Source organism: Apiospora phragmitis, assembly GCF_038363925.1.
Source record: "Apiospora phragmitis strain CBS 135458 chromosome Unknown utg000001l:1.0-2902119.0:1.0-2906034.0, whole genome shotgun sequence".
Classification (NCBI taxonomy): domain Eukaryota; kingdom Fungi; phylum Ascomycota; class Sordariomycetes; order Amphisphaeriales; family Apiosporaceae; genus Apiospora; species Apiospora phragmitis.
In genome coordinates this window covers 2,412,522-2,432,143 of record NW_027117399.1, presented here as the reverse complement: position 1 = coordinate 2,432,143, position 19,622 = coordinate 2,412,522, and the positions used below count along the sequence as shown (strand labels likewise).

Here is a 19,622-nt window from a genome sequence, read left to right as displayed (position 1 = left end):
TGCAAAGGATGAGAAACGAGTGAAGGTGTTGTTGGTAGAGTGCTGTAGAGATTACCTGTCATTACGATGGGTCGTAGTGAAGGTGTTTATACCCCATCTTTCACTACGCGATTATATCGAACTTGCGAGATATTCCTCTTTTTTGCTACTGCTATGGGCAACTCGCTGGTCACTAGGTCATATGCCTGGTTATTCTTGTTTCTGGCGAAGCCGGGATGAGGTTGATATAATGTAATCCACGGTTTAATTAAACACACGGTTTAATTAAACACTTTTTTATAATTCCTTATAACTTATATTTTATTCTTTATACTTTTATTACTTATAATAATAAGTTAATAAAAAGAGAGCGATATATAATTAGCGTTTTAAGCGCTTTAAAAAGACTTTAAATTAAATATATAATTCGTAGCATAAATATATAATATCTCTTATATAACCTTACGTTACCGGTATCGCGGTAGTATTTCATAACGAGATGTATAGTTATTAATATAAAAGTTTACGAATTTCGAAGAGTAATTAATCGTATAATATATAATCGATTTAAATTCGCGATTATTTCCGCCTCGAATAAGTAGTATTAAAGATATAGCGAATCGATTACTTTATTAATATAACGCGAGACGCGTCGACGTTAATTAAGCTTTTAGCTTTATATAACGATAACTAGACCTCCGGACGCGTTTTAATTAAAGAATCGATTATTAAAGAGTTTTTTACGAAAATCTTAACGCGTATCGCGCGTAGTTTACTTTCGTACGGAATATAATTTATAAGTATAAGATTTAAAAAGAGGATATTATTAAATGAGCTTTCGTACGTACGTATAATGGGTTCTATTAGTGCTTTCGCTTAGGTTTTTAGTTATTTATATCTATCTTTAGTATAAGCTGCGAGGGGTATTATATGCCCCTCTTAATGAAATAAGAAAGGGGTTCGTGCGCGTAGGTACGTAGCACCCCTTTTAGAGTAATATAGACATCTAGCTATTCTAATAGATATTTATAACTTTAATAAGACCGGCTTTTTTATAGGTTAAATCTCGTTTAAAATAGTCGTAACCACCTCCGATTAATACGAGAGGCTTAAGGTAGTTTAATAAAAGAACTAAGAATAGGTTATAATTATTTAAGGCGTTAGATTATACGGTTACGCTATCCCTTCGTATATTATATTTATTAAAAAAACGTACCTCTTTTTTAAATATAAAAACAGCTTATTATTAAAAGACTAAGTAATCGTAATTATTAAAAACGGCTAAACTACGAACGAAAAAAACGAGGACTAAATTTACTATTTTAATAAGTATATAAAGTTTTATATAAAAAGTATTTATTACCTATTAGTCTTTAACAGCTATAAGAGCTATTATTTAATAAATTTTAAACTTTAATATAAAAAAAACTCGATTATTATACTTTATATACCTTTTTATTTATCGTATAAACTCTAACCTTTTAATATCGGCTGTTTTTATACGTTAAAAAGTTATACGAGAAAGAAATCGAAGGTTTTATACCGGCGTATTTTACTTATATATTAAAACCCGACCTAACCATGCGGCCAAAAACCCCACTCACCGGCACGGGAATACGATGACCCGGTCCGGCTACGATACTATAGCTGAGTAATCGCACCGCCAGCTATATTAATATACACGCGGCCACACTCTAACAACGTGCGATAAGACAAGCGGCCCTAGCCCGCGTAGCGATGAAACGAATAAAGGCAGATATAATAATAAAGCACGACGAGTCACGTGACGAAGCCCCGGAGCGACAGAAGGCACGACGCCCGAGGTGAGCCAACCAAGGTTGGATCACCGTGATCTAAAGGATGGATCACCGTGAGCCGGCAACGAGATCACCGTGAGCCACAGGTAATCCAACGGATTAATAAAAAAAGAGATTAGATATATAACGACGGACGCTCCCTATATATTTTATATAAATACTCTTTACTTTAATAATTAATTTAAATATTAATCTTAATTTATTAATAAAATAAATAACTTTAACGAAACTATTATAAATACTTTTAAGCTTACGTACTTTAATTACTTTTATTTTAATAAGCTATTACTTATTATATCGATAAAAGCGGACTTTTATTACACGTTTAAATACTCTCTCGTACTATTAATATAAACCCTAGTACGTTTTACTAGGTTTTTTTAGAGCCCGGATAGCATTCGTTATATTATATTTTAAAGGAGGATTTTTTATTAACGTTCTTAAAAGCGTTCTAAGCGACTTTTATCGTTTTAAATATTTAAGAAGGTTTTCGAGGGGCAGGACTTATACCGTATAATTCGGAACATGTTATTTTATAATTAAATGTAAAACTATATACGCCGATATTTCCGGCGACCTCTTCCGGCTTATTTATACCTTAAGAATTAAAAACTTTAAATAATTTAATTAAAGCTTAATTTTAAACCGAATATATAAGAAATCGAATCGCGCAATATTAAAATAACTCCTCGATATTAATTTTTATTAAAGTTAACTAAATTATAAAAAATATAACGCAGGTTATACACCGGCTCGCTCTTTTAAAAAGTAAAGTAACCGCATTATAAGAAGTAAATAAAATGTTTAGCCGGCGCCGCTATACGAAAAAAACGGCTATAAAATAAAGGATCACTTTATATATAAATTAAAAAAACTTATAGTTTTAAAAAAACGTTAATAAATAGTTATAAAACGAATCGCGAAAAAAGAGTAGTTATATAAAAACGTTTAAAACGCGCTTATAACGCTATAAAATCTACGGAGAGCCTAGGTATAATACTTATACTTATTAAAATAATATAAAAGCGTTTAACGAAAATAATTTTAAATAGTTTTAATTAATTTTAAACGTAGTAATTAAATAAATTTATATTTTATTATACGAGGTCTTAAAAAGTATTTAATTAAACCGTGTATTTAATTAAACCGTGGACTACGTTAAGCGAGGCGCGGTTTAAAGTTACGTTTAGTAACGTCTGAACTTTCACATTCTTTTTGCTTTCCATTTCCCCCACACTAAGCACCTTTGACAAGAACTACTTGGAAATCCCGGGAGAGCCGGTAGTTGTATATTTAAGTTCGCAGCCAAGGCCAAGGGGTCTAGACCGCCGACAGCACCCGAGGACCTGGTTCGATTTTACCCGACTGCATACACTCCTGGTAACGTACGTCACCCCATAATTAACCCCCCCCCCTATAATTGACCACCAACTCTAAATAGTTACCATTCCTTTAATTTTAGACTATAATATAATCGCTTTTAACCGTAAATATAATAGATATTTTAGAATCCGATTCTTTAATTTTAAACTAGTCTAGCCCCTCCCTTATACATTATATGCTTTTAATTAATATAAATTTCGAATTCGAGCTAATTTATACCCTTCGTTTTTTTTATAGCCTTACGAGCTTTAACTTCTCTTTTAAGGACTATATTTATATTCCGTATTAATTAATAAATAATCCTTTTTTAATATCTTTTTTAAATCTTTTTAAATAATTAATGTTATATAATAAGGTCACTTTAACTTAATTAATAAAAGTATTAAATTTAACGCTTTAAATTAATAAACCTTTTTAATATTAACTATAATATATTATTAATTAAAGGAGTTTTTATAGGTGTGAAAGCTTTATCTTAACTAGCTAAGGCCTGTGTTATCTCTTCGGGTCGCTTTTAGTTATTATTTTCGAGTAAAATAGGGCTAGTAAGTAGCTTAATAATATATACGGGCTAAAGACTACTACTACGCTAACCACCCTTGATATTCTAGGCCGATAAAGCCTTTTTACGAGCTTTAGTATAGTATATAAAGAAGTTTCGTTTATTAATAAGGGCTGAATTCGTTAATAAGGATAGGAAACCGATCTCTTTCTAGTAATAAGCTTTTATAAGGGTAAAAACTTTAATATCGAGGGGTTAAAGAACGTGTAATAAATAAAGGGGTAAAAATAATAAGTAAATATTATTTTAATAATAAAGGGATATAAAATCGTTAATTATATAATTACTATACTTATTTAAAATAAATAAACGGGTATCTTTTAAGTCGTTCGAGGCGGTTTTCGATATAAAAATATCTTTAAGCTATTTAACGGCGATCTCGTTATTCGTCTAGCCTTTATTACTCATATCGAACTTTTATCCTTAAAATTTATCGAGTTCTTAAAAAAACTATTATTTTTAGACCGATTTGCCCTTATAAATTATTAAAAAAGGGATAGCTCTACCGAGTACCGATATATATTTTAATATAATCGTTTAATACTCTAAACTAGGCTATTTTTATTAAATAAAACGTAATTTCGAACTATTTATTATAAGGTTATTACCTCTTTAACCTTTTAAAATACCGTACTCGTTTATATTATACTTATTTTTAAATTTAATAATTTAAATTTAAAATATATATAATTTAATTAAAAACTAAAACTTAATTACTTTAATTAATACTTTATTAATACGTTAAAAGTCGATACGACGTTACCTTTTCGTCCGTAAAGTTAAGTTACATCGAAAAAATAACTCTATCTAGTTTTTACTTAATGGTATAAGGTTATTATAAAGGGCTAAAACGCGTTAAGCTAGTTTCTTAATTTACATATATATTAGTATAACGCTAAAAGCTTTTTAAGCTAAAATCTAATCTGCTAGATACTTCTCTTAAACTAGAGAGAGCTTTTAATAAGTAGATTTTAATTCTCGACGTAATTATCGGCCGTGAAGTTAACTAATAAAGGTAGATCGTGAAATACCTTAATAAAAGGCAGCCTTATAAATAAATTTACCGCTTGCCATATTTTAGATGGCGGCAGAGATATCGTTTTCGGTATATAAACGCATTATTAATAAATTAATATATATTTAAAAGAATAAAATAATTCGGATCAGAATTCGTTAAGAAATCTCTTTTTGAATCGAAATGGCGGTGAATCGTGGTGGAGGTCGACAGGGGGGTCAATTATGGGGTGACGTACGTTACTTCTTCCGGCTATTCCTTGAAATAGACAAACACGCACTGAATTTGGTATAAGCGGATTAGCAAAGAACGCAACAACCTTCCAAGCAGGGTACTTATTGGGAGAAAATTTGATAGCTATCCTGTTTAACCATTAAGCAAATGTTCTTTTCTAGGGTCAGGAGTCTGTGAACGACCAAAGAGCCTTTGCGCCCGGAAGATGCCGTTGCCCAGAAAATGCATACATACAACATGGCAGTCTACCCTGTAATTGGAACCAGTAACGAGCTGGGGCTTCTGTGCACCCTTTGATTCTGTGAGAGCATATGCCCCAGCACCGATGGTATGCTCTGCTCGTATAGCAAACCAAATTCATATTGAACTTGAACTTGTTGCCGTTAGAACGGCTGTAGATCATTGAGATATAACTTATCATACGTAATTTCAAACCAACCGGGACCATTAATCCAGTACGACGGCGTCATGTCCCTTACCGAAATCAAAGAGTCTGGGTTTCGGCTCAAGAATCGCTGTTGGAGATTTCCAACTGGCTGCTGAAAGTCGCCGAGCTGAGTACGTTTCAAAACCTGTTTTTGTGCTACACAACACCTGCAAACGAATGAATACCCTCTTTAGGTCTGGCTGCCGATAAATCCCTAGCTACAACATGACCGCATCAATCTTTGGCATGAATTCAGCCATGCATATGTGCAAGAGCTATGCACTACGATACGTATCACGTGACTGATTAAGGGGTTGGCATGTCGCCTTGGTAGCAGCTCTGCGCCTCGGTGCCCGTCCATCTCTCAAATCGACTACTTCACTCGCCACTGCTATTGGTCCAAAGGGCAGACTGATATGCATGTGTGCTTCCAGTTGCGTAATTTGACGTGATATATCCATTCATGTCTTCTCGGTATTTTCTACCGCTGATTATTAATGCGTCCAAGTTCGTCACCGATTCTTGCCCATCATTCCAGCATTCAACGCTGCTGGGGCGTTCCTGTATGGAGAGCCGTCTACCTCACATGGATATGTGCCTGACAACAGCCCAGGTAAGACGCCATGGTGGAATTCCCTGTCTTACCCGCGCCGCTCGCGGCAAACATACAAGGGGCCTGCCTGCCTACTTGCTTTAGTGGTCGCCATAACCCTTCACCTGGGTTCATTCAGCCTCCTAATGAGCTTCGCAGGTACACCTCCTACCAGACAATACGGCTCCACATCTTTGGCAACCACGGCGCCGGCAGCAACGGTCGAACCCCGTCCGACGCGGACGCCGGGCAGGATCAAGGCGCGCGCGCCGATCCAGCAATCGTCCTCGATATGGATGGGGCGGGCGAAGGACGTGCCGCTAGCTTCCCGCCGGACGTCCGGATCGAGTGCGTGGGTGATGGGCAGATACAAACGTCGGGTCCGATCAGCACCCTGTCGCCAATGAACACGGGGGCGTTATCGTGGATCGAGACACTGTTGAATTATGGCGGTTAGTAACTAGTACCCAGCCTCTGGAGCTTCACTTGTGGATACCGGTGGAAGGGAGAATCCTAGTTATCGTGGCTTACCCGCAGTTCATATAAACTCCGTCCCGACGAAGGTGTTGCAGCCCCAGATAATAAAGAACGGGGGCTCAATGTTAACGTTGGCGCCTAAGCGCCCAAACATGCCCTTGGCAACTGCTATACGCCTCGCGGTGAGAGATGCCAAAGTGCTACCCTCGGGCATACTGTTATCGTTGAACGACTGCAGCTTCCGCCGCATATTCAGTTTGAACGCCTGAAGCTCTGGCGCTCTGGACGTCGCGAAACTGAAGAGTAGGATGACCCATGTAAGCACTCTGCCATGGAACAGAGTGCGTTCACTTACTCCATACTGCTAATCATTTTCTTGAACTCTTCACACCACGGAACCGGAACCTCGCTTGCCGAAACCTCGGCTACGATGTCCTCGTTTATACTGGTTGCTGACATTTTAAGTGAATGAACTGAGCGCTTTACATACGAGGGAATATTAATGGTGACCAATATATAATCCCGTTGGGTAGAGGTTCGGTATTAAGTAGATAAGTAAGTAACTAGACCGGGAAACAAGCGGTGAGTCCGTCAGCCTCATTTGACTGCTCTTCGGCAATTAACCCGCGGGTACCCGCGAATATTCTATAATAGAGGTAGCTCTCTCCGCTTTCGGAACTTTAATTCACTGGCTGATGTGTGTGTTATCGAATTCCATAGCCTGTCAATTCTGAACTGATGGCTATTGAGGAGGCCATGGACTCCTTCGGCACGGGATGGATGCAACAAAATTGTCAAAATGATAGTGTTGGCTGTCGGTAAAGATGTAGCAGGGAGCTTTCCAAGATCGGGCAATTTGTAGGGCTTTGTGTATGCATGTGAGCTCCGCGGCGGCAATCTGAAGGCCGGAGCCTAGGTTCCACGAGTAGCATTTGGCTGCTCTCGTGTGGGGGGCGAAGTAACAGAGGCCCGCTGCAGCCCTCGTCGCCCCCCTTCAGGCATCGAAAGAGCCGTCCGTGTAGATGATGGCGGCGTGCTGCGTAATTGTTCGGGGGAGTTCACGGTGGCACCTCGCTGCCTCGTCTTTGCCTACGCTGGGTATAACCGGGCACAGGGGTGCGCTGTACCATGGCGGGAACCAATCTTGGTCTGCTCTTTCTATTTTCGGTGATTTGGAAAGAGGCTTCAGGAAGAGGATGAGGGATGGGAGCTGTGTATAGCATATACCGTATGCTATGATGGATCAACAGCAACTCTTTTTGTGTCATTTCTTATCTTACTTGGTCAGACTCAAGCAAGGGGAAACTGGGGGTATCATAGGATCTTTAAAGGCCGTTTTAGTGCAAACCCGTCTTGAATGCCCTGGCTGCGGCAATAGTCAACTGGATGGCTTGCGCGGGGTCTCTATAGCCTCTAGCACGATTGCAACCAGTGGGGTCGAGCTTTCTTTGTGGAAGAGGTTGCTTGGGGTAAATGCTTCACTTACTTAACCGAGACCGATTGGTGGAACTTTTGTCGCACGACAAATGCCAATCCCGCTCAGGCAATACTGGTCGTCCCCTCTTGGGACAGTTGCGAGCTCTTCGGCAACATTATGTGCGCAATATCAGCCGTAATTATGTCTATAGTTAATCCTCCTGCTGTCCAACAGTGACTTGTGCTACGACCCGGAGTGCCAAACAACATTTCCCTCGATATGATTGCAACTTTACTGCTCTTAGGCTTCTTGAATGTGGGCGACGCTTTAGTCAGCCCGGATGGAACTGGGCGTCTGCCTGCTATGGGCTGGAACTCCTGGAACGAATATGGCTGCGATATAAACGACGATGTCTTCATCCGCGTTGCCGAACTCATGGTGAATCTTGGGCTCAAGGACCTCGGCTATCAATATGTCAACATCGACGACTGCTGGAGTGTCAAGGGGACCACACGGGATAATGCGACGCGAAGGATTATCCCGGATCCTGTCAAGTTCCCCAGGGGCATCAAACACGTCGCGGATGAGATGCATGCGAGAGGACTGAAGCTGGGCATATATGGTGACGCAGGTGAGTACACATCTAGTCGTGATAAAGGGCCAAGGAAGATATGCGATCATTGACGGGTTTAGGTACGCAAACGTGTGGGGGCTATCCTGGCTCTTTGGGCTACGAAGAGGTTGATGCAGCAGCATGGTCAGAGTGGGGAGTCGACTGTGAGTCTTTCCCACCATCGTTTCACCGAATCAAGTCAACGGAGGTAGGAACTAACAGACGATAATTGGCCGAAAAACAAGACCTGAAATATGACAACTGCAATGTCCCACAGGAATGGGTAGACGTGCCCTACATGTACCCGGACGACGGGGGCAGTCCTGATGGGTACGTGCCTCCGGGCTACGATTGGTCCACGTCAAACAGCTCCATCAGATACAACCGCATGCGCGACGCCCTCCTCGCGCAGAACCACACGATCCAGTACTCGCTCTGCATCTGGGGCCACGCCAACGTCGTGGCGTGGGGAATGCGACGGGCCACAGCTGGCGCATGTACAGCGACATCTACCCAGCCTGGACGGGAACGCACCAGGGCAGCCAGGCGCTGATGCCGATCCTGAACCAGGCGGCCTTTTACGGGAACGTCTCGAACTTCTGGGGCCGCAACGACTGGGATATGCTCGAGGTCGGCAACGGCAACCTCACGCTCGAGGAGAACCGCAGCCACTTCGCGCTGTGGGCCGCGCTCAAGAGCCCCCTCGTCATCGGCACCCGGCTCGACGCGATCCGCCCGGAGATCCTGGCCGTCCTGAAAGCGGAGGAGCTCATCGCATTCAACCAGGACCCCGTCTACGGCGCGGGCGCGCGGCCGTACCGCTGGGACGGCGTGGGCAACGAGACGCACCCGGCCGACTACTGGGCCGGCAGCTCCTCCGGGGCGTGCACGCCTTCTTGCTCAACACCAAGGAGGCGGAGCGGGACATGGAGCTGGAGTTTGCCCAAGTTCCGGGGCTGGAGCAGACAGCTACCGGGCGGGGTCCGTACCTCGTGCACGATATGTGGACGGGCGAGGATATCGGTATCTTCTCCGAATCGGTCGTGCTCCGGGTGAAGCGACACGATACGGCAGCCGTGCGCATCACCACGGTAGATGGTAAGGGTAAAGCTACCATGGGAACCAACACAACACAGATTTAAACAAAGGGCGTGAAATATAATAGTTTACTAAGAGGGGATTTATTATACACGACTATAGCCTGTTAGACATTAAGAATCCCGTCCGCTCTCTTATATTTAACGCTATCTAAATTAAAGCTCACCCTTGAAACTTATGAGGAGGACTTATTAGCAAGGTAGTCACTTGATTCCGCCGCGACCTTGGCAAGCTCCGCGATCGACAGGTTGCTCAGGATCTGGACCACGGGAATGTCGGCCCGGATCTCGGTAGAGAACCAGTGCAGGAGCTCGACGGCCACCAGCGAGTCCACGCCGTAGGCGAAGTGGGGCCGCCGGGTGTCGATGCCCTCGACGCGGACACTCAGAGCCCGGGTGTCGCATTGAGTAGATATACCACTATATCGCACGCACATGGTGGATGTCCACTTTTGCGTGCGACACCGGCCCAGGCGCCGAGAGCCCACGCATCCTCACCTTCAATCCTTCGACTTATTTGTAACTCATTGCTCGCACCTTGCTGACCAGTAGCCCCCACAGAGGAACACTGGCGCACACCAAACGCTTCAGTCACTGGTACTGGCACTGGTACTATCCCGCCCAAGATGTCTTCCTCTACCACCTAGGCGTCTCAGCCCTTTCGAACCCTCTACACGATAGGGTTCTGGTCCATCAACATTCCCCACCTGCTATACCTTGCCCTCCGCAACAGCATCGCCCCAATCCGGACCGTGCCGCAATGGGGCAACAAACTCAGCATGGGCGTGGCCATCCTGCGCGCCCTGTTCCGCTACCTCGCCGTCATCCGCTACCAGCAGCCCCGGCAAATGGTTCCCGGAAAGGCACAAGACCGCTTTGTCCTGATTGCGCCCCCCGACGTCACCTTCTTCCGCGGCGCCCTGGGCGCCGAAGCCGCCGCCACAAAGCCCGAACCCGTGGGTGCCGTGTGGTACCCGGCACCTGTCGTCGTCGCCGCCGCCGCGCCCCCAGGTAACAACAGCGCAGCAGCAGCAGCAGCAGGGGATCCGCCGCCGCCGCCACGTCGCCGCGTCATCGTCTACGCCGCGGGGAGCGCCTTGGTCACGGGCTGGGACCCCGACGAGAACGCCAAGAACATCGCGGCCTTGGCGACCGGCCACTTTGACGACGCCACCCACGTGCTGTACGTGCAGTACCGGCTCGCGTCGCGCGCGCACCCTTTCCCCGCCGCCGTCCTGGACCTCCTCACCGCTTACCAGTACGTGCTGGGCCTCGGCGTGCCTCCGCGGGACGTCGTCCTCATGGGGGACTCGGCGGGGGCCAACCTCGTCCTGGCCGTCCTGCGCTATCTAGCGGCTCAGGGGCTACAGCAGCCAGGTACGTAGATTGGCCGTCTTTCTTTTTTCTCTTCTCGCCAGCCGCAACAGCTTCTGCTCGACGACTATGGATAACAATATGCTGACGCTATAAGCGCAATACAGGCGGCGCCGTGCTCTTCTCACCCTGGGTCGAGGTAACGGCGGGGGCAGTCCAGAAATACAGTCGCTCGGTCGCAAGCCGATACGACATCCTCGACGTGCCACTCCTCGAGTGGGGTGTCGACGCGTACCGTCCCCAAGGGAAAACCCTGACGCAGGAGGAGGAGGGCTACATCTCGCCGCTCCACCATCCGTTCCCGCTGGAGACGCGCTTTTACATGGACGCGGGTAATCTGGATGGCGTCTACGAGTTCATCAGCATCTTTGCGAAGCAGATGATGGACGTGGCGGGTAACCAGGTGCAGTTCCACACCACTGAGAACATGCCGCATGGCTACTTCCTGACGTACCCACTCCTCGGTACGAAGGAAGAGGCCTGTGCCGCTCTGAGGAATGCAAGGGGTTTCCTAAGCGGTTAGAAAGAATCTCTATATTATTATGTTATAGTTTCATGGCTTCTGACCAGGTGACCTGGTAGAATCCTAGGGGTTCGTGGCTCCTGTCAAGTCAATTTGTGCAGTTTCTAAGCATTTGAAGGCCGTTGCTGCGGTGTGACCAGTATGATACCGTGCTATTGGGGGCCTTTCAGTCGTCGTTTATTGATTCCCGCAGCTGCCCCCAAGTTCAACCACAAGAATGGAGCCGTGTTGGTCTTGTTGTGCAGGGATGAGAGTTATGGTCTTGCTATTGCGAGTCGACTAATTGCGACGATTACTAGTCGTCGTTTTGACCATAAGGATTCTGTGAGGCGATGGGAAACATGGTTGCCAGGCTGCCTGCTTCGGAGACGGAAGTTTTGGGAAAAAAGCAAAAGAACCAGTGGGAATCAGTTGGCAGGGGAACCCATCTTTGAGAGAGCCCCGTGGCAGCCGCTGTGGTCGAACAGTTAAGGGACCCTAGCGCTGCCTGGCACCTGACCGCCTCTCACCTATGAGGGAACTGTCACGGGCAAAACCGAGCTGAACTATCGACAATACTAAGTATGAATGAATGGTCGAATAGGTTGCTGTACGCCATGCGCCATTTACTATGCTTCGAGCGAGGAGAGCTATGCGCTCGCCCGACAGGACGCTGCAACGGGCCGGCTCCAACAATATTTCCTGTTACCAGTCCAAGCGGTGGGGGAAACGAACTCGGGAAAGGAGTGGCGCAGGAGATCGTCACTTTCCGCGGCATCTACGAATCTGGCGACTGATTGGCATCATCGCCTGTGGGAAACCAGAGCTGACATTGAGCAAGTGGATTGTGTGACCGGGCATAACTTGTCGTTCCACAAGGTTCCCCCTATATTCTTCTTGACATGGAATGTCCGAAGCTGGCGGATGCCACTAGGGAGCATACACCACTCCGCCTTAAGATATTTTCGGTCTTACACGAATCATTCTTGATTAAGTGAGGTCCTGGTACCAAACACGGCCATCGTCGATCGTCATCGATATTTGGAGGGCGACAGCTGCAGCAGCCTGCCGATCACGCCCTGCTAGAAACATACGGTGGCCCACGACGAAAAGCTCCTTCCCAATCCTATCTATATAAGGGGAAGCTCTCTTCAGCACATCAGTTTTATTCCTACCACCGTAGCAGCAAGCCAAAGCAGCATTCAGAAGCTAAAAGACGAATCTTCCCCTTCACCATCTTTTGCTATACAACAACAAGAACAATGCCTTCCAAGTTATCTCTCGCAACACCATTTCGTGCAGACGTCTGAAAAGATTTTCGCCTCAGACGTATCCCTCTGCAGTACGAGTTTCATCGGTAAGCAGGAGATCTCGAGACGCAAACCCTGGGGCTTGTATCTCTGTATTCGTAAGATTGGAATCTGCCCATGTCCCTAGTCACATCCATGGCATCCATAGTGTATTCCCGATCTATGGGGGCTAGATCCGTCTTCAGATACCCGTCCAAGTCGGCCATGATTTGTATCAAGATCCTTGGGTACGCTTTCGCCACCTCGCGCAGTTCTAGAGGTACCTTTTCCATGGCCTCCCCGTCTTCCGCTGTTGAATTGTCAGGATTCTAAGCCAATATCACCCGCTGCGGTGCTAATCCCACTGGAACCACCTGTCGGCCTCCATCTACCTTATCAGGGCCAAGCTTCTCAGGGACTGTCACACTTTCGAGAGGCGAGGCGACGCTTCTCCGAAAGAAAGCCGACGGTGACTGAGGATCTCCAGAAATGGCCAATGGTTTGAATCCGGGCGTAAGGAAACGAAGCTGTACAACCGTCTGTACAGAACTTTCCGTCTTTAGGCGACGAGGTGGTGGTGATACAGAGGGGCCGCCTTGCGCTGCACGCTTCTGGCCCCGCGGGGCGGGTGCGACCGGAGCTGAGGTGACGGTTGCGTCTGAAGATGACGTGGATGCAGCTGGCACCCCAGGAGTGGGCTCTGTATGTGCCGCCCCCATTGACGGGCCCGACTCCACATATTGCGGATGTAGGGGAGCCTCCTGGGCCGAGACGTCCCGGCTCCGGATTGCACCGTCTATCTCTAGTGTGATTGCAGGATCACGAATCGCAGCCCTGACTAGAATCTGGACAAGATCCGGAGGAAATTTCTTGGCGGGATCTAATTGGTCTAGCATGTGGTAAAGTTCGATTGTGCTTTTGATGTCGTCTTGCTCTTGGTGTGCTGGCGCTTCGGGAGAGCGATCGGGCGGCGCTGCTCCAACTCCGGGATGCGCCATGGCGGATGTCATAGCTTTATGGTCTGGTCGCTTGCGGACCAGTTGAGTCCCAAAATAAAAGAAGTAAAAAAAAAAAAAAAAAAAATGGAAATACTCGATGTCAATCGGGAACCTGATAGACATACGTCTGCAAGCACAAGCCGTGAAGCGGTGATGTGGTTGTAGAGGTAGAGTTGCGACGCGGTTCAAGGCGAAGAACGCGTCCAGGGTTTAAGTGGCTGTGGGGGCTCACTACATTTTTTAGTGGGAGGGACCGAGACCCCTGAGGAAGGTTAACATCAACGCGCTGGGGTCACATATCTTGATTTGAGATACCATTCGAAGCGACAATGACGGATGGCGCATGGACAAGATCCTACGAGGCATCCTCCAGAAGGGCTTGATGAATTCCCCGGGCGATCCCCAGGCCCGGATGTGGGAGCAGGTCGCAATAGCCATGTCCCCGCTAGCGCCCGGATTTCGCAATATCTCTGGTAACTCGAGACTGATGAGTTTCTAAAGGTCTTATAGGCATTGAGCACGCAAGCCAACATGGAATAACTCTCAGTCACTGAGAATGAGAGTACCAACGAGTCAAGGTACGACGGCGCTGACACAGCCATAACGATTCTTCGATCTACAAAGCTCGAAATATGAACTTTACACTTCAGGCTTTTCTTTACGCAACCGCCATAGCCATGGCCCAGCTCTATAAGCGCCTGGCGCTGGATGCCGATGAGTTCAAGGAATCCGGGTTCCACGACATGAACTGGTTGGACTCCATCCGGGAGAACACGTACGGCTATGATACGCTATATAATAATGCCCGTCACTCCTTGAATTGACCACCGGCGCACCTCAAGGACACACAGCTTTACATTGATGACATACTTCGTGACGGAGAGGCAGTGGTTATAAGTACAACATCCTCCTCCCGGGCTGCTGTCTGGAAGAGGAGGCTAGGGGAGCTCTCGTGTCTTAGGGGTTCTCGGAAGAATACACTGAGAAGCAGTAGTGAGAGAAGCTCAAGGCTCGTGTCAAGAACATATATGCAAGGCAACTACTAAATTGCCATGGGCGCGGAGCCATGAACCTTGCCTAGAGGATTGGGAAAGGATTAAACTGTATTGTAGGGTGGACTTTGACGACCTGGATTGGGACCGATGATATAAACAATTGACGTGGCAAGATACAAGGAAAACGATGATTATCATCCACCCATATGCCTCTGTGCGAAAGTGCCGGAGATGACTTCCCTCCCTTCCATCGTATGCACCGGCAACTAAGCAATTCCCCTAGCAGTCTTAACAGTGGATAAACCGCTATCGCCACTCTCCGCCGTGGGAAGTTTACTTACTTGGTTATGGTAACAAACTGCGATGAGGGGCCAGGATGGAGTGCCGATAATGTGAGGGACTTCCACTTATACCAGACGGAAGAAGCCACTGGGTTCGAATGTGGGCAGCTTCTTCAAATTTGTGGGTGGTAATACGGTACTGGTATCTGCTCGAACAAACCGTGGTGCGAGTGCCATAGAATCCATCAAAGCCTCCATTGCCATTTAGGACTTGGTTAGCAAGAGATGTGGGCTCCGCTGGTTTGACGAAGCAAAGCCACAAGTTCAAGAAATTTTCGTTACCATAACGCCCCTTGAAAATAACCAGGGGGTTCCTGTTGCTATTATCGTAATCCGTAGAATGACCAAACCTGAGGCTGTTCATACATTTCACCCAGGCTGATATAACCCCGTCTGGACATGTGGATTCAGTATTCTATTCTTTCTTTTACACAGGCTACATAGGTACATGGCCCACTCAGCCTTTCGAGGCTGACTTGGACTTGTGACATGATATTGTACATCCATCCGATGCCACCGCTCTCTTCGGCTAGGCTGCATCCGAGTACCGCGAAGTGCCCAGGAACATTCCAGCATCGTTCGTTACCAGCCCTGCCGCCGCAGTTCCGATACACGCTTGCACGTAGCCTTGAACCCGTTCTTGAACTTTCTCTGCCAGCGTTCGCTAATGAGTCGCTTGCGCTTCATGCCGGGTCGTTCGTGGTATCTCTGCTTCTGGAAGTCGAAGCGTACCCGGTTGCTGGCGCACTGCATCTCCAGCATCTTGAACGCACGCCCGATGTCCGCGCCCTTGGAGATGTGGTGGGTGCGGCCGGTGCGCGGCACGCAGCGGATGGCGGGGCGCTTGGCGGTCATGGCCGCGATGTCGTCGGGCGAGCCGCGCTTTGAGAAGTCGCCGGCCTTGAAGGTGGCCGTGAAGTCGGTCGAGTCGATCGAGCTTTTGCTGCCGCCGAGCCCGGAGATGGTGAAGTCGGGATCCGGGGCATCGAACGTGCGGCCGGCGTTGCGGTTCCTGAACATGGAAATGCGCGTGCGTTCGTCTGGGTTGGCGGCGGGGGAGCTTGTCGAGGAGGGGCCGGTCGGCTTGAGGATTTCGCCTTCGTCGGGCCTTGACGGCCGAGATCGCGAGGGTGCGGTCCAGTCGGCGTAGTGCCGCGTTGTGCGTGCCGGACATCCATTGATGCTCAAGGCCCGGAGGACGCCGTAATGGCATCCTGCGAAGCTCGTGACGGAGAAGATGCAAGGCTTAATGTTGAGGTGGTTGCTCGCACCGACGAGGTGGATCGCATGGCCGCATTGGCGACTCGGCTCAATTCGGCCGCCCTGAGATACACATGAGTCCTTGCTTCAAGCCGGAGAAATGAGAGAATCGAACTTACATCCTAGCAGACCCCAAGTCAAGTACAAAGGTGCAGAAGGCAGACCAACTATCACAATCTCAATGAGCTCCAGGTTGAATATGCGTGTTGAAGCTCAGCTAGCTGTACCTAATTGTTGCGATTGTCCAACTTTTGGTCGGCCCTGGATCATCCGACTTCCGGGCTTGTGGAAGCACCTGCAGCCACAGCAGATTGGACTAATGCGGGCAAGCGCTAACCCCACCCGCGACTCCACTAAAGAGGCTTGCTAAAAAGTCGCCTGGTCGCGTACCAACCGTGCAGGCCAAGTTTAGTTGAGCTCAGAGCAGAGCCAAACACAAGGTTGCAGATGCTGGATGCAAAGCAGCTTGCAGCTTTCATTCTTGCCGATAGCAACCACCTTCGACCAACCTCACCCCTGTCGCACTCATAGCAACACAGTACGGCACTTCGATAGCACACAAGCGACGTCTACATATTTGCACAGAGCATTTTCGGACTATCGAGCAGAAGCGACAGCTGGAACGTCGACAGCATGGCCTACAACCCGTACGGAGGAGGTAAGTGTTCTTGCGCCAACCCTGCTGCTACTTGCGCCTCGTTGTTTTCGGTGACAACGACGGCATGGTCATCAACTAATTCACTCACTCTATCTCCAGTGCCTGGCTTCGGGCCTCCTCCGACATACAACTCCTACCCTGGTGCAAATGGCGCCCCTCCAGGCATGCCATCTGCCCCTGGTCTTGGTAAGAACAGTCCCGACATCTGCAGTGAACCTCGTGTGTACTGACTTGTGAATGCATGTAGGACCTCCTCCAGGCATGTCTGCCCCAGGCACTGCGCCCCCTGGCATTCAGCAGCCAAGCATCAACCAAGCTAATCGACCCAGCGGCTTGCCTACCAGTTTCCAGGCTCCTCCCAATATGCCAAACATAAACTTCAATGCCCCAGTCATTCGTCTCGGAACATTGCCTGCCAAGCCCACGACACCGGGCATGCCTAGTCGCAGAGACAGCGAAGCGCCCATGTCGTCTGGTGGTCCAGGTCGGCCAGGTATTGGTATGGAACGAGGCGGCTTGGATCAGACAAGACAAGCGATCCGCGACAACATGCAGGCTCTCATTCCCCCGACCAAGGAGGAACTGATCCGCACAATGTTTGTACAGGGAATCACAGAAGGCCTCGGTGGCAACGACAACATCGAGCAGATGCTCAAACTAGCCGGCAGCCTACGAAAATGGGACAGGGCAACCAACGCTCATGGGAAAGAAATGACTTTTGGTTTTGCGCAGTTTGAGGATGCCGAATCACTGTGGGTAGCCTCGGAACTTCTGAAGGAGATACATATACCCACCAAGAAACAGGCGCCCTCGGGCGATGGTGCGACAGACGAAGACGACGAGACCTACGAGAAATTCGACAAGAGCAAGCTCCAGTTCAAACTGGACGATAATTCGATCAACTACCTCGAGGCGTACAAGGAGAACTGCGGAAACGACTCTGATGCCGAGGCCAAATTGGAGGCAGCTAGAGGTGCGTTGAAACAGATGGTCCGAAAATTCTTCTACCCTCCCGCAATGTCGGGAGCCGATGCAGATGGAGATGTCACCATGGGCGACGCCTCGGGCCAGAGTGGCGAGAACGTTGAGGTGGTCAACATACCCCTGGCCCAAGAGGATGAGCTTGCCGACATCCCTGCCGAGATGCGCGAGACCGTGGCTGCAGAAATTGCGGCTTTCCGTGAGCGGAGCATTAAGCGTGATCTGGAGCGGTTGAAGCGGGAGGAGGAGCTCGAGGCTCTTGAAAGGCAACGGGCCAACGGAAATAGAGCTTCGAGGCTCGCATCACCACCTCCGAACAACAACTCAAATTCGAACAACACCCCTTTGGGTCCTCGCGGAATGATGAATGCCCCATCCGGTCCTAAAAGCCAGAAGACGGACCTGGGCAAGGACTACAATCGGTCGGTCAACTTTGTTAATGGGGGTACCACTAATGGTGGCCTGCACCTGAACCGTGAGGACGAGGAAACAGATGCCAGTGACGACGAGTTGGAGAGGCGTCGTGTTGCGAAGCAGAACGCCGAGACCGAGAAACTGTATCTGGACGCTGAACGGCGCTGGCTGAACCGCGAACGATCTCGGGCTGCCGCACTCGAGCGCGAGAAGGATCGTGACGACTCTGACGAGGCCAATATCGCGCGCAAGCGTGAGGAACTGCTACAGCGCTTCAAGCATTTCGACGATGACGCCGAGGCCACTCGCAAGAAGGAGGAGTATTTCGCCGACCGGAGCGCCTGGATTCGCAACCGAACCGCGTTCCGTGCCCGAAGAGATTGCGGCGGATGATGCTGACCGCGCCGCCGAAGAACGGGAGCGAGCTAAGGAGGCTGCTGAACAGGAGCAGGCCCGTGGCATGGCCGATTCCTTCCTTGAACGACAAGCCCAGGAGATGCAGCAGAGAGAAGACAGCCGCGCCGCCATGCCTGCGCCGCAACCGTTCAAGCTCTCTCTCGGCGCTGCTGCTCAGAGGGCACAAGCCCAGCGCGCGGCCCCGCAGCGCAAAACGATTGCCGAAGTGGAGGGCCTGCTCGAAGATGAGGAGGAAGACTCCAGCACCCGTCGGCAGCTCGTGCCCATCAAGTTTGAGCCTATGGCTGCCGCCGGCATGTCCGATGAGGAGCGCGAGCAGGCCGTCCGATCATTGGCTCAAGAGATTCCCAGCGAGAAGGAAGGTCTTTGGGAATGGGACGTCAAATGGGACTTCCTGGACGAGACGGTCATTCGTGACAAACTGCGGCCGTTCGTGGAGAAGAAGCTTGTGGAGTACCTGGGCGTGCAAGAGGAACTCCTTATTGAGGTTGTCGAGGAGCATCTTCGGAAACACTCCAAGCCTGCCGAGGTGGTTGAGGAGCTGGCTGAGGTAAGTCTTTCGCCCTGCCCTCGCATAAACGCGAAAGTGCTATTTGCTGACATGACTACAGGCGCTTGATGATGAGGCAGAAGCATTGGTGAAGAAGCTTTGGAGGATGGTCATCTTCTTCACTGAGAGCGAGAAGAGAGGTTTATCAGCATAATGACGATCCGATATTAAAGACTTGACAATATGTAGAATAGGGGGTATGACGTTAGCGACGCAAGGTGTGGGCTCGT

General features: G+C 48.4%; 7 protein-coding genes across 7 annotated transcripts; 4 read left to right on the top strand and 3 right to left on the bottom strand.

The window, feature by feature from the left end:
• Positions 1-6,130: 6,130 nt before the first annotated feature.
• Positions 6,131-6,945, bottom strand: PG994_000740 (amino acid transporter; the record flags this gene model as incomplete). Its single annotated transcript, XM_066852149.1, has 3 exons — positions 6,131-6,403; positions 6,569-6,782; positions 6,842-6,945. 3 exons carry the CDS (start codon positions 6,943-6,945, stop codon positions 6,131-6,133), a joined length of 591 nt encoding a protein of 196 aa, XP_066722781.1.
• A 1,237-nt stretch (positions 6,946-8,182) lies between these two features.
• Positions 8,183-9,658, top strand: PG994_000739 (glycoside hydrolase; the record flags this gene model as incomplete). Its single annotated transcript, XM_066852148.1, has 5 exons — positions 8,183-8,534; positions 8,597-8,724; positions 8,794-8,981; positions 9,005-9,347; positions 9,389-9,658. 5 exons carry the CDS (start codon positions 8,183-8,185, stop codon positions 9,656-9,658), a joined length of 1,281 nt encoding a protein of 426 aa, XP_066722780.1.
• A 602-nt stretch (positions 9,659-10,260) lies between these two features.
• PG994_000738 (uncharacterized protein) lies at positions 10,261-11,510 on the top strand (the record flags this gene model as incomplete). The annotated part of the gene is made up of 2 exons (XM_066852147.1): positions 10,261-10,990; positions 11,095-11,510. Coding segments are annotated over 2 exons (1,146 nt in total), but the record flags the coding sequence as incomplete, so codon positions are not given.
• A 1,330-nt stretch (positions 11,511-12,840) lies between these two features.
• Positions 12,841-13,776, bottom strand: PG994_000737 (uncharacterized protein; the record flags this gene model as incomplete). The annotated part of the gene is made up of 2 exons (XM_066852146.1): positions 12,841-13,107; positions 13,171-13,776. The coding sequence occupies 2 exons, from the start codon at positions 13,774-13,776 to the stop codon at positions 12,841-12,843; spliced, it is 873 nt and encodes a 290-aa protein (XP_066722778.1).
• A 343-nt stretch (positions 13,777-14,119) lies between these two features.
• Positions 14,120-14,600, top strand: PG994_000736 (uncharacterized protein; the record flags this gene model as incomplete). The annotated part of the gene is made up of 2 exons (XM_066852145.1): positions 14,120-14,249; positions 14,452-14,600. The coding sequence occupies 2 exons, from the start codon at positions 14,120-14,122 to the stop codon at positions 14,598-14,600; spliced, it is 279 nt and encodes a 92-aa protein (XP_066722777.1).
• A 1,094-nt stretch (positions 14,601-15,694) lies between these two features.
• Positions 15,695-16,401, bottom strand: PG994_000735 (mitochondrial 37S ribosomal protein bS21m; the record flags this gene model as incomplete). Its single annotated transcript, XM_066852144.1, has 2 exons — positions 15,695-16,334; positions 16,388-16,401. 2 exons carry the CDS (start codon positions 16,399-16,401, stop codon positions 15,695-15,697), a joined length of 654 nt encoding a protein of 217 aa, XP_066722776.1.
• Positions 16,402-17,005: 604 nt separating this feature from the next.
• PG994_000734 (uncharacterized protein) lies at positions 17,006-19,546 on the top strand (the record flags this gene model as incomplete). The annotated part of the gene is given in 5 exon segments (XM_066852143.1): positions 17,006-17,030; positions 17,130-17,216; positions 17,278-18,792; positions 18,803-19,392; positions 19,454-19,546. The coding sequence occupies 5 exon segments, from the start codon at positions 17,006-17,008 to the stop codon at positions 19,544-19,546; spliced, it is 2,310 nt and encodes a 769-aa protein (XP_066722775.1).
• Between the last annotated feature and the right edge of the window lie 76 nt (positions 19,547-19,622).